At 44.6% G+C, this 13571-nt stretch overlaps 1 protein-coding gene across 1 annotated transcript in view; it reads left to right on the top strand.

Moving 5' to 3' along the window:
• The window catches only part of TMEM35B (transmembrane protein 35B), a 39338-nt gene extending 26388 nt beyond the window's left edge, over positions 1 to 12950 (top strand). The window contains exons 2-3 of the mRNA XM_040424369.1: positions 10042 to 10222; positions 12498 to 12950. Coding sequence (XP_040280303.1) covers positions 10042 to 10222; positions 12498 to 12628 — 312 coding nt within the window. The 3' untranslated portion in view covers positions 12629 to 12950. The remainder of the gene's footprint in view (positions 1 to 10041; positions 10223 to 12497) is intronic.
• Positions 12951 to 13571: the final 621 nt, after the last annotated feature.

Below are 13571 nucleotides of genomic sequence, written 5' to 3'. Positions count from 1 at the left end.
AAGGAAATGTTAATGGCCTTCAGCACGGCCCTGCACAATGATTTCTCTTCCCTACTAGTCCCTCTCCAATCCTCCATTACAGGCCTAGACACCAGAGTTCTACGTGTGGAGACTAAAATGGGGGAGTTTGCTACATCTCATAAATAATTGATAGGCAACCATGAGGAAATGTCGACAGAAATTTACCGCATAAAGGCCAAGATGAATGAACTAGAGCAGGGATGGACAACCTGAGGCTCTCCAGCTGTTGCAAAACTACAATTCCCAGCATGCCCAGACTGCCTACAGCTATCAGCCTACAGCAGGGCATGGGGGGGCAGCTGGAGAGCAGCGGGTTGTCCATGCCTGAACTAGATGATCGCTCTAGGCGAAATAACATCAAGTTTTGGGGGATTCTGGAGGACATTGGGCCCTCTGACCTTATGGATTATCTGACCCTTATGCAGAAACTTTTGCTCTCCTGTGCTGCTCAAGATTTGATCGAGCACAAAGGATTCCCAGACCCCGACATCTACCGGAGACACTCTGGCCCGGATTCACTTTTTCCAGACCAAAAAAGCCGTTCTGTTGGCAGCCCGTCGGCTATCAGAGATGCCGGCACCTTATCAGTCCGTGAAATTGTATACAGACCTGTTGGCTGCCACATTGCGACAGAGGCGTCTTCTGGCTCCTGTCACTTTTACCCTAAGAGAACATAAAATTGCATACAAGTGGGGCTTCCCTGTAAATCTTTTGCTCACTCATAATGGTAAACACCATAGTATTGCCTCCGTGGATGAAGGCCGTCGCCTGTTGAGTTCATGGAATATGTCCCTACCATCTACAGAAGACATCCATCAATCTCCTCCGCAGCATCTGATTTCTGAGTGGCACATAGTCAGTGCCAAGAGGGGTACCAAACACTGATTTTAGCCTTCTTTTTTTTTTTGTGTGCTTGCTTTGGAGTCTACCTTGAGTGCTTGCCACCAATCAGTACTTTTTCCCCCTTGAAGTCCTTGGTCTGGATTATACACCATCTATAGGTGACTATTTCACTCCGGTTTGAGCTTTTGTTTATTTTATCTGTTTTAACGTTACCTTTTAATGTTTTGTACCTGCTTCCACTATAATGTCCCGGATGATTGTGCATTGTGTGTGTGTGTGTGTGTGTGAGGGGGGTGTTGTCAGACTACTACTTAGTAGAGCTGTTGCGATACCAATTTTTTAAAATTAGATTTCGATACCATAAAAAAGTATTGCGATACTCTATACCATTCAATAGCACTCGAAAAAAATAAAACGCCAAAAAAGCCACGTACATTCCGCATTTAAAAAAAAATGCAGAATCGCGCAGTTTATTTATATTTTTTTCTGTTCCACCATTCACCGCATAGATTTTTTTAAAATATTTTAATAGTTTGGACTTTTCGGACGTGGTGATATGCGATATGTTTATTTATTTATTGCTTATATATTTTATATGTAAAATTGGGAAATGGGGTGTTTTTAACACCTGAGGGGTTAACTGCCGCTGATCGCAGCTCCCTGTCAGAGGCAGGGTGCCGGCTATGCGATTCTGCTGCCGGCACCTGCCCCCTGTATTAAAAGTTAAAGACAACCTTTCATGAGCAGGCTACATAGAGTGGCCCCCAGGGATGTCCCTGCACTTACTATTATTCCTGGGCACCGCTCCGTTCTCCCGCTGTGCCCCCATTACTGTCTCCTGCTCCGTATGCTAATTACTACTATCGGAGCAATAGGGAGGAGACATCAGCTTCTCACCTGGGCGTTCCTTCTCCCTGGCTGTGACGTTCTGCGCTGTGATTGGACAGCGCTACAGCCAGGGAGAAGGAACGCCTAGGAGAGAAGCTGATGTCTCCTGCCCATTGCTCCGATAGTAGTAATTAGCATACGGAGCAGGAGACAGTAATGGGGGCACAGCCGGCGAACAGAGCGCGCCAAGGAGTAATAAGTGCAGGGACATCCCTGGGCGCCGCTCTATGTAGCCTGGTAACTTAAAGTTCGGGCCCATTTAAAATCCTCCTATCATTGGAGGCGCAGTGGGCCCGCCCTTTTCTCCTCATTGGTGGCAGCACAGGGGGGAGGGAGACACTGCTTCCTTCTCCCCTGTGGTGCTGAGGGAACATGAGCGCGCGCAGCCCAGTATTAAAAAAAATGGAAATCCCGGTATCGTATCGATACCGGGACAAAAGTATCGAAATTTCGATACCCGCAACAGCCCCTATATCATCTCCAACCCGGTAAGGGCTGAACTAGAGGAAGCTTTAGCAGAATACTTTAGGTTAAATAGAGATTTGGTTTCTAGTCCCCATAGCCTATGGAATGCCCAAAAGGCTTTTGTTTGAAGCATATTTATCAAACTGGGCCATCAGAATTCCCCATCTTACACACCTTACTAACGGTAGCAAGATCTGTGACCCAAAGGTTATGGCTGATCAGTTTATAGAGTACTATTCAGCAGTATATAACCTCCAGGATTCTCCCGAAATACAGGTAGCACCTCCTTCAGATATTTGCACTTATTTAGTGAACCTGAACCTTCCGCTCCTGTCTTCTCAACAGACTTACTATCCCGTCCCATCACTCAAATAGAAATTGCTAAAACAAAATCCTCCCTTCCCCTTCATAAGTCCCCGGGCCCCGATGGCCTATCTAATCTGTACTACAAAACTTTCCAGGACCAACTTTTACCCCACTTACTACCGGTATATAATAGGGCATTTCAGGAAAGGTAGTTTCCAAATGAAATGTTAGCGGCTACCATAGTCGCTCTACCAAAGCCTGGCAAACCCCTGGATAGACCCCAGAATTTTAGACCCATATCTCTTTTGAATACAGATTTAAAAGAATACGGCGAGATTCTCGCAACTAGACTGTCAAACATCTTACCCTTCCTAATAGACGTGGACCAGACGGGTTTTGTTAAAGGAAGGCAAATCACAGACTATACTTGTCAGGCCTTGAATCAGGTTGACTTTATTAATCATGGGGGTGACTCTTGACGCTGAGAAGGCGTTTGACCGCCTAAATTGGTCATTCGCCTTCTCGGTGCTGGAAACTATGGGCCTTGGGGGTCCTCTATAACTGCTATACGGGCTCTTTATTCTAGGCCTTCAGCGAGAGTGTTTGTAAATGGAGCCTTGTCATCGCCATTCCCTTTAACAAACGGCACCCACCAGGGATGCCCTCTTTCGCCCCTGATTTTTATCCTAGCTATCGAACCCATTGCTCAGGCAATCAGACTCCATCCATCCAGATATCACTGGAACAAACAGCACTGCATATCCCTATATGCAGATGATGTACTTTTGATGCTCTCATCCCCTCAGGCTGCCTTACTGGTAGCTCTCTCCCTCATCAAAGAATATGGCCGCCTATCATACTACAAGGTCAATGAGACCAAATCTCAAATCCTTTCATTGAACATCCTAGACCATCTACTTCATTCTCTAAAAGGAGACTTCCCTTTTGATTGGAGACAAGATAGTATACAATAATTAGGAATCGCCATTCCATCGGCAATGTCCTGACTCTACCATCTTAATTATATCCCTTTAATAGACCTGATCAAACGAAATACCACTTTGTACAGCAAATATGAAATCTCTTGGCTAAGCCGTATAGCGACTTTCCAAATGCTAATCTTACCAAAGCTCTTATTTCTGTTTAGGACAGTCCCTATTAAAGTCCCCAATCACTTCTTTAGGAAAACACAAGGCTTACTTAATAATTTTGTGTGATCGAAGAACAAACCCCAGATTGCCGCAGGTATCTTCACTAACGCTAAAATCAGGGGAGGGCTCGTTCTTCCAAATTTGTTGAATTATTTTTTGGCCACCCAGATTCAGGCGCTTAGAAAATGGTGGATGCTAGATGCCCATACCCCTTTTGGTGCAAATTGAATCTTCACTTGCTCCCACTAAACATCTCAAAACTCTCCTTATCAATTGTATTAGTGTTTCTCAACTCAAATTGCCCCCCCTACCAGCTATGTTACTGGCCTCAGTCCATCACTGGCACATATTCCATCAAAAGAGCAAGCACCAATCCTTCTCTTTGTTGGATGTGTCCCATCTACAGCTGGTGGAATTACACCTACCAGACTCTGACCCAGTCCATTGGCGCTATTTGGGTTTCCGACTTATCAGCTAATTAGATAAGGAAGGTAAACTCAAGCCCTTCACTGATCTCCAATTGGTGTTTGGGGTACCTAGAGGAGATTTCTTTAAATACCTGCAGATATGTCACCTTTTACAATCCAAATCTCCACACCAGGTGGTTGCCAATAAGGATATTTTTGAGCTTTGGGACACCCCGACACAGCCCAGTACTAAATTGGGCATTAGACCACTGTATATGGCTTTAGGCTTTAAAATCAACCTTCTCTAAAACCACTTCATTCCTGGCATGGGACAAGGAAATATCCCTGAAGTAGACTGGATAACAACATTTAAATTTCTTACTGTAACCTTCAGCAGCACCTCTCTATATGAAGCTGCTATCAAGACATGCTTGAAAAGGTATTATACCCCTGACAAGCTTAGGCTACTTTCACACTTGCGTTCAGAGCGGATCCGTCTGGGGTCTGCCCAGACGGATCCGCTCATATAATGCAGACTTGGGATCCGTTCAGAACGGATCCGTCTGCATTATATTGTAGAAAAAATTCTAAGTGTGAAAGTACAGTCGTGGCCAAAAGTTTTGAGAATGACACAAATATTAGTTTTCATAAAGTTTGCTGCTAAACTGCTTTTAGATCTTTGTTTCAGTTGTTTCTGTGATGTAGTGAAATATAATTACACGCTCTTCATACGTTTCAAAGGCTTTTATCGACAATTACATGACATTTATGCAAAGAGTCAGTATTTGCAGTGTTGGCCCTTCTTTTTCAGGACCTCTGCAATTCGACTGGGCATGCTCTCAATCAACTTCTGGGCCAATTCCTGACTGATAGCAACCCATTCTTTCATAATCACTTCTTGGAGTTTGTCAGAATTAGTGGGTTTTTGTTTGTCCACCCGCCTCTTGAGGATTGACCACAAGTTCTCAATGTGATTTAAGATCTGGGGAGTTTCCAGGCCATGGACCAAAAATGTCAACGTTTTGGTCCCCGAGACACTTGGTTATCACTTTTGCCTTATGACACGGTGCTCCATCGTGCTGGAAAATGCGTTGTTCTTCACCAAACTGTTGTTGGATTGTTGGAGGGTGTTTTGGTACCATTCTTTATTCATGGCTGTGTTTTTGGGCAAAATTGTGAGTGAGCCCACTCCCTTGGATGAGAAGCAACCCCACACATGAATGGTCTCAGAATGCTTTACTGTTGGCATGACACAGGACTGATGGTAGCGCTCACCTTTTCTTCTCCGGACAAGCCTTTTTCCAGATGCCCCAAACAATCGGAAAGAGGCTTTATCAGAGAATATGACTTTGCCCCAGTCCTCGGCAGTCCATTCACCATACTTTCTGCACAAGATCAATCTGTCCCTGATGTTTTTTTTGAAGAGAAGTGGCTTCTTTGCTGGCCTTCTTGACACCAGGCCATCTTCCAAAAGTCTTTGCCTGACTGTGCGTGCAGATGCGCTCACACCTGCCTGCTGCCATTCCTGAGCAAGCTCTGCACTGGTGGCACTCCGATCCCGCAGCTGAATCCTCTTTAGGAGACGATCCTGGCGCTTGCTGGACTTTCTTGGACGCCCTGAAGCCTTCTTAACAAGAACTGAACCTCTTTCCTTGAAGTTCTTGATGATCCTATAAATTGTTGATTGAGGTGCAATCTGAGTAGCCACAATTTCCTTGCCTGTGAAGCCATTTTTATGCAACGCAATGATGGCTGCACGCGTTTCTTTGCAGGTCACCATGGTTAACAATGGAAGAACAATGATTTCAAGCATCACCCTCCTTTTAACATGTCAAGTCTGCCATTTTAACCAAATCAGCCTGACATAATGATCTCCAGCCTTGTGCTCGTCAACATTCCCACCTGAGTTAACAAGCCGATTACTGAAATGATCTCAGCAGGTCCTTTAATGACAGCAATGAAATGCAGTGGAAAGTTTTTTTTGGGATTAAGTTAATTTTCATGGCAAAGAAGGACTATGCAATTCATCTGATCACTCTTCATAACATTCTGGAGTATATGCAAATTGCTATTATAAAAACTTAAGCAGCAACTTTTCCAATTTCCAATATTTATGTAATTCTCAAAACTTTTGGCCACGACTGTAGCTTCAGACGGATCCGTCCAGACTTTACATTGAAAGTCAATGGGGGACAGATCCGTTTGAAAATTGAGCCATATAGTGTCAAATTCAAACTGATCCGTCCCCATTGACTTACATTGTAAGTCTGGACGGATCCGTTTGCCTCCGCACGGCCGGACGGACACCCGAACGCTGCAAGCAGCGTTCAGGTGTCCGCTTGCTGAGCGGAGCGGAGGCTGAACGCTGCCAGACTGATGCATTCTGAGCGGATCCGCATCCACTCAGAATGCATTGGTAGCTGGACGGATGCGTTCGGGGCCGCTTGTGAGACTCTTCAAACGGAGCTCACAAGCGGAACCCCGGCGCTAGTGTGAAAGTAGCCTTAGCAGGATTTACCCTGGTGCCTCGCATCTTTGCTAGGGATCGACCGATATTGATTTTTTAGGGCCGATACCGATAATTTGTGAACTTTCAGGCCGATAGCCGATAATTTATACCGATATTCTGGGAATTTTCATTTTTGAGAAGAAAAAAAAATTCCTACACAAATCTGCTGAAAATTAATATGTTTATTGTTAATGTGTATTTTTTTGTTTATTGTTAATGTGTATTTTTTTTTTTTTTTTACTAACTTTTAACCCCGTTAGGGACTAGAACCTTTGTCCTAGTCACCCTGATAGATCTCTATCAGGGTGAATAGGATCTCACACTGTCCCTGCTGCTCTGTGCATAGTGCACACAGCAGCATGGAGCTGAACATGGCAGCCAGGGCTTCAATAGTGTCCTGGCTGCCATGGTAACCGATCGGAGCCCCAGGCTTACACAGCTGGGGCTCCGATCGGAGGAGCAGAGGAGAGGGGATCCTGTGGCCACTGCCACCAATGATTAATACTGGGTGGGGGGGCGCACTGCGCCACCAATGTTTTTACTATTGGCCGGGATTGGGATGGGGGTGGGGGGCGCACTGCACCACCAATGATTAATACTGGGGGGCTTGGGGGGGCGCACTGCGCCACCAATGAAGATAAGTCTCTCGATCATTCATATACAGGAGGCGGGAGCTGGCTGCAGAATCACATAGCCGGCTCCCGACCTCTATCAGCGGTAGCTGCGATCCGCGGCACCTGAGGAGTTAACTACCGCGGACTGCAGCTGCCGTTCATAGAGGCCGGGAGCCGGCTATGTGATTCTGCAGCCAGCCTCCGCCTCCTGTATATGAATGAATGAGAGGCTTATCTTCATTGGTGGCGCAGCGGCCACAGCCCCTCCCCTCCTCTTATGTTCTATCCCCTCATTGGCGGCAGCGGCAGCAGCAGCACAGGGGGAGGAGACACTGCTTCCTTCTCCCCTGTGCTGCGGAGGGAACACAGAGAGCGCTGAGAGCAGCGCGATCTGTGTTCCCCATACGTTATCGGTATATCGGCAAAATAGATGCCGATATCGATAATATCGGCCAAACCGATAATCGGTCGATCCCTAATCTTTGCTGGCGCGGATGTGGGCATAGAGGTACCTTACTACATGTGCTATGGTCATACCCCTTAGTACTGCAGGTATGGACAGAGATATTTGAGGTCGCATCCTGTTTTTGTGGCATCACTATTGAAAAATCCCCATATAGGGCTCTCTTCTTTATGGGCATGCATACCATACCGGCTCGTAGCAGAGTCCCAGTGGCTTATCTCTTTCTGGCAATAAAATTGGCAATCACCAGGTGTTGGAAATCCACCATCCCTAAGGTAGCTGAAATTATAGCTAGGGTACACAACTACTGTATGTATGAGAAAAGTATGGCTTACAAGGAACATAATATGGATAAGTTTGTACGCCATTGGGATACCTATCAGCCATGTCCCCGAACACGACTCACCTACAGAGACTGTCCATCTAAAAGCATCTGAGACTATTGTTTTTTTTTTTTATGTTTTATGCTGTTTTATCTGGTTACATTTTATTTTGTTACTTAAGTATAATGTACCGCTTAATTGTATCATCATCTGTGCCTACCTGCATATTGTTCCCTTACTTTGTGAAGCATAACAGATGGGGTGTGTTATATAACTCTGTTTGATATATTCTGTAAAATCTCAATAAAAAGATTTAAATATAAAAAAAAGTTATAGGGGTCAGAATATGGCAATGTAAAAAAATATATATATTTTTTCAAAGTTATTACATTTTCAGTATGAAAACACAAACCTACACATGTTATACTGACCCAGAGAATGAAGGGCACAGGTCAGTTTTTCTGCATGGAGAACACTGTAGGGACAAAACCTGTGATGGAATTGCGATTATTTTTATATACGGTATATTTTTTTTTCCAATTCTTCCCTTTTTTACTTTAATTTTTATTTTTTTACTGCTTCCCACTACATTGTATGCCATATTAGGCTACTTTCACACTAGCGTTCGGGTGTCCGCTCGTGAGCTCCGTTTGAAGGGGCTCACGAGCGGCCCCGAACGCATCCGTCTGGCCCTAATGCATTCTCAGTGGAGGCGGATCCACTGAGAATGCATCCGCCTGCCAGCGCTCAGCCTCCGCTCAGTGAGCGGACACCTGAACGCTGCTTGCAGCGTTCGGGTGTCCGCCTGGCCGTGCGGAGGCAAACGGATCCGTCCAGACTTATAATGGAAGTCAATGGGGACGGATCCGCTTGAAGATGACACTATATGGCTCAATCTTCAAGCGGATCCATCCCCCATTGACTTTCAATGTAAAGTCTGAACGGATCCGCTCAGGCTACTTTCAGACTTAGAAATTTTTCTAAGTTATAATCTGGATGTATTTCTGGAGTGTAATAATATTACAGGCTATGGCTACTAGAGAGGGGTCGTTGATCCAGGGAGTTATTCTGATTGCCTGATTGGAGTCGGGAAGGAATTTTTTATTCCCCTAAAGTGGGGAAAATTGGCTTCTACCTCACAGGGGTTTTGCCTTCCTCTGGATCAACTTGCAGGATGACAGGCCGAACTGGATGGACAAATGTCTTTTTTCGGCCTTATGTACTATGTTACTATAATGCAGACGGATCCGTTCTGAACGGATGCAAACGTCTGCATTATAGGAGCGGATCCGTCTGATGAAACATCAGACGGACCCGCTCCGAACGCTAGTGTGAAAGTAGCCTTAAATGGTGGCATTAAAACGTACAAGTTGTCCTGATAAAAAAACAAGCCCTCCTATGGCTATGTGAACGGAAAAATAAAAAAGTTATGACTCGGAAGAAAAATGAAAAAAATCTGTTATCCATTGGGTTTAAGGAAAGCATTTTGGTAGCAAAAATAGTGAAATATTTTAAAAATGTAACGTTTTTCAAAGTGATATGCAAATGTGGTGCGCATATAGGGGTGATTTATCAAACTGGTGTAATAGAAGTGGTGGGAGAGGTGACAGATTCTTTAAAACTGCAGCCGTAGTAAGTTTCACAAGTTTTTGTATATTGCTGCTATAACATGATATCCACAAGTATCTAGTCTGCTGTAAGACCTTCTGCTGTCACACTAGATGTACGGCTGTTTTTGACCACAGCCGAATCTTCTGGCCCCAACCAGGTGTAGATTAATGGGGTCATTTATCAAATTGGTGTAAAATAGAACTGACTTAGTTGCCCGTAGCAACGAATCAGATTCTACCTTTCATTTTCCAAAGGAGCTGCCAAAAATGAAAGGTGGAATCTGATTGGTTGTTATGGGCAACTGAACCAGTTCTACTTTACACTAGTTTGATAAATGACCCCAATAGTCTGTAAATGTGTGCCCCAGTGAATATACTTTTCAGCTAACTTCTTTAGAAAATGTGGCATTGTTAATAATATTAGTTCTTTTTCCTTTGCAGAAGTCTCAGTTTGTGCAGTTTGCTGATGTGTTCCCTCTCAAAGACTTTGGTTTCAAGCCTGATCCATACCAGTACTTGCAGGCAGTGGGGTGGATAGAGCTGGTGGCTGGGATACTCCTGGCTTTTGGTCCTCGGATTCTTCAAGAGATTAGTAACCTTGTGCTTTGTATTATCATGATTGGTAAGGCTGATTTATTTTGCTTACGTGTTTTTCTAAGCTGTTAATGTGTCTGGTACATTAGCGCTTTCATAAGTTGCCTGCTTTCTGTATTTCTTGACTGTAATTTCTGTTCTATCCGTTTATCTCCAAATAGCCTCCAAACATTAAAGGGAGTCTGTCAGCACATTTACCCCTTTTTTTAACAGTTCCCATAGCGCTGTAGCCGCAACACAGATGATTAAAACGGTACCGTTATATGCTTTTGTGGACTTGTAAAACTGGCAAAAACGAACTTTGATGCATATGTAAATGCGGGCTCGCAAGTGCTCAGGGGCGGCGTCCACCGCGTTGGTGCCCAGGCAGCTCTGCCTCTTCGGCTCTTATCCCCGCCCAGCCTCTTCCTCTGCCCGCCCATCTGTTTTCTCTCCCCCTCAGCGAGATCCTGCGCCTGCGCGCTGACTTCCTTGGCTGGGTTATGCGCACTACGATGCCCATTGCTGGCACGGCAGAAAGGAGGTAGTCCATCGGCGCAGGAGAAGAGGAGGAAAGCCGAGCGAGCAGCTGTCACTGCAGACACAGAGAGCCAGCAGAGGTACATTTATCTCTTTGATCCGTTAGCCAGCTCACGCGCATAAGCTACTGCGATGCCGTGCCAGCAATGGGCATCGCAGTGCGCATGCCTCGGCCAAGGAAGTCAGCGCGCAGGCGCGGGATCTCGCTGAGGGGGAGAGAAAACAGATGGGCGGGCAGAGGAAGAGGCTGGGCGGGGATAAGAGCCGAAGAGGCAGAGCTGCCTGGGCACCAACGCGGTGGACGCCGCCCCTGGGCACTTGCGAGCCCTCATTTACATATGCATCAAAGTTCGTTTTTGGCAGTTTTACAAGTCCACAAAAGCATATAAAGGTACCGTTTTAATCATCTGTGTTGCGGCTACAGCGCTATGGGAACTATTAAAAAGGGGTAAATGTGCTGACAGACTCCCTTTAAGAAACTTCATCACTAGTTTTATATTATTTTCTTACCTTTTTTGTTAGTAGTAAATGGTCATATGGAGAACCTATCTTTATAGAGTTTATTAATTATTAATGGTTAAGATGTGTGGGTTTTCTTCCACACTCCAAAGGCATACTGATAGGAAATTTAGATTGTGAGTCTGACTGGGCGCACTGAGTTTATGATATAATGTCTGTATAAGCGACTAAAATAAATATATCATAATTACCCCATGTATAAAAAACCTAATGAACAAACTGTAGCTGTTGTGCTAAATTCTGATGTACTAATAAGGCAAATACCTCTAGTGACAAAAGGTTCTAACAGATTATCTCGAAGGAAGTGATGATGATTTTAAAGGAATTTTCTTTGACTCCTACAGTATATTGAAGACCTATGCTGTCTGGTGGGGGTTTGACACCCAGCAACTATGCTGATCAGCTGTTTGAAGCAGCCAGCGAGTGCTGCAGACTCCTCACTGTTAAACCAAGCACAGTGCTGAATATTGTATAGTTGCCGTGTTTGGTATTACAGCTCAAGTCCATTCACTTCAATGGGACTGAGCAACAAATAGGCCATGTGAGCGATGAAAGTGATGTTACTGGCCTAGGAAGAGACAGGGGCACACACTGAACAAGTGCAGCCTCTTCAAACAGCTGGTCGGTGGAGGTGCCAAGAGTTGGACTCCCACTGGTGAGATATTGAATGACCTGTCCTGAGAATAGGTCATCAATATATAAATCCTGGAAAACACCTTTAGCAAAATAAGGCTATTCTTGCGCTGTTCTCAGAGGCTTCATTTTCAGCAGATTTGATGGAATAGTTCAGTGCTTATCTTCATGTCAAAATAAGACACCACATATGGCTATTGGTTTTAAAAGTAGCATTATTAAGCATACAGGAGATTACAGCACTACATACCTGTGTACTGGTTCAGGTGATCGCAATGAGATCATCACGCTGCTTTTGACTTCCTCTAGTGGCCTATGATGCTGAATGGCTGGGCGGCATCGGTTCCTGTGACTTGTCACAGTATTCAACTGTATTGCTATCCTGAGGATGGTGTTACAGTTGAATGTGGACTGTCCCCATGTCAGTGATCTATCAACCAGCAATAATATGTTGTTAGATGCTGGGGCAGTCTTGCATACCCCCTCACCCTGCAGTGCGCGCTCTCTGGGGTACGTGTACTGCAGGGTGAAAAAACCTTGTACTAGTATATAGGCTTTGTCATGTTTTGGGTGAAAATCTTCTTTACCGTCTGTTTCTGTACTGAACTTATTTTCAAATAATTTTTTTTTAGGTGCCATTTACACTCTACTAGTACTGAAGGAACCAATTTCCATGTGTGCTCCAGCCACTGTTTGTCTGGGGCTTCTCTTGCTGCTTAAGATTCGTGGAAATGGCCAAAAATCCAAATCAAAGGCTGAATAAGAGGCATCAGATGTCATGTGGACCAGCGTTGGACCAGTCACCTTTCAGAACCAAAATTTATGTCGTATTGCAGAGGCTGTTAGAATAGATTCTACTATCACGTAGACTCTATTGTAGTTGTCTCTGCAGGCTGTTTTATTCACCCAGCCTTTCGTACCTGCCATGTTTTAATATCTTACCAGTGATAAACAGTATATCTCAGGTTTTAGATTTTGGATAAGAAAATGTCTGTCATGCCCATTAGTCCTCAGGGCACTTGAGACCAGTTATCTCACTATAAAGCGTAATCTCTTTTTCCTTAATAAATATTTTTTCAACAGATGGTGTGTACAGTATGTTGGATGCTATGTCTGATACAAGATTTTGGCGCAGTATACAGTATTTTGGTGTGTTTTGAGGGCAAAGTGATTACCTAAACATTATGGATCGACCGATATAGATTTTTTTTTTTAGAGCAGATACCGATCACCTGTGAACTTTCAGGCCAATATCCGATATTATGTGCATTTTTTCATTTTTGAAAAAAAATAAAAAATTTCTGTTACGGCGTTCACCACCAGTGATGGCCAGTTCGCATTGTTCGCCGGCGAACACATGTGGGCTGCCATCTTTTCTCACAAGTCCAGCGAGGCACAGGTAAGCCCTTACCTGTACCTGTGACTGTGCCACGAGCCGGTCTGAAACAAATGCGGTCTGCGGGAGCAGGCAGTTCCAAGAACAGCCCGATGAAGGCCCCCGGCGGCTGTTCTCGGAACTGCCTGCTCCCGCTGACCGCATTGGTTTCAGACCGGCTCGCGGACGTGGCAATATGTGATATGTTTATTTATTTATTGTTTATATACACTGAACAAAAATATAAACGTAACACTTTCAGTTTTTCTCCCATTTTGCATGAGCTGAACTCAAAGATCTGAAACCTTTTCTACATACACAAAAGACCCAT

This window comes from Bufo bufo, chromosome 3, assembly GCF_905171765.1.
Source record: "Bufo bufo chromosome 3, aBufBuf1.1, whole genome shotgun sequence".
In the NCBI taxonomy this organism is placed as follows: domain Eukaryota; kingdom Metazoa; phylum Chordata; class Amphibia; order Anura; family Bufonidae; genus Bufo; species Bufo bufo.
Note: the sequence above shows the minus strand (reverse complement) of the source record. Positions and strands in the feature narration are given on the sequence as shown.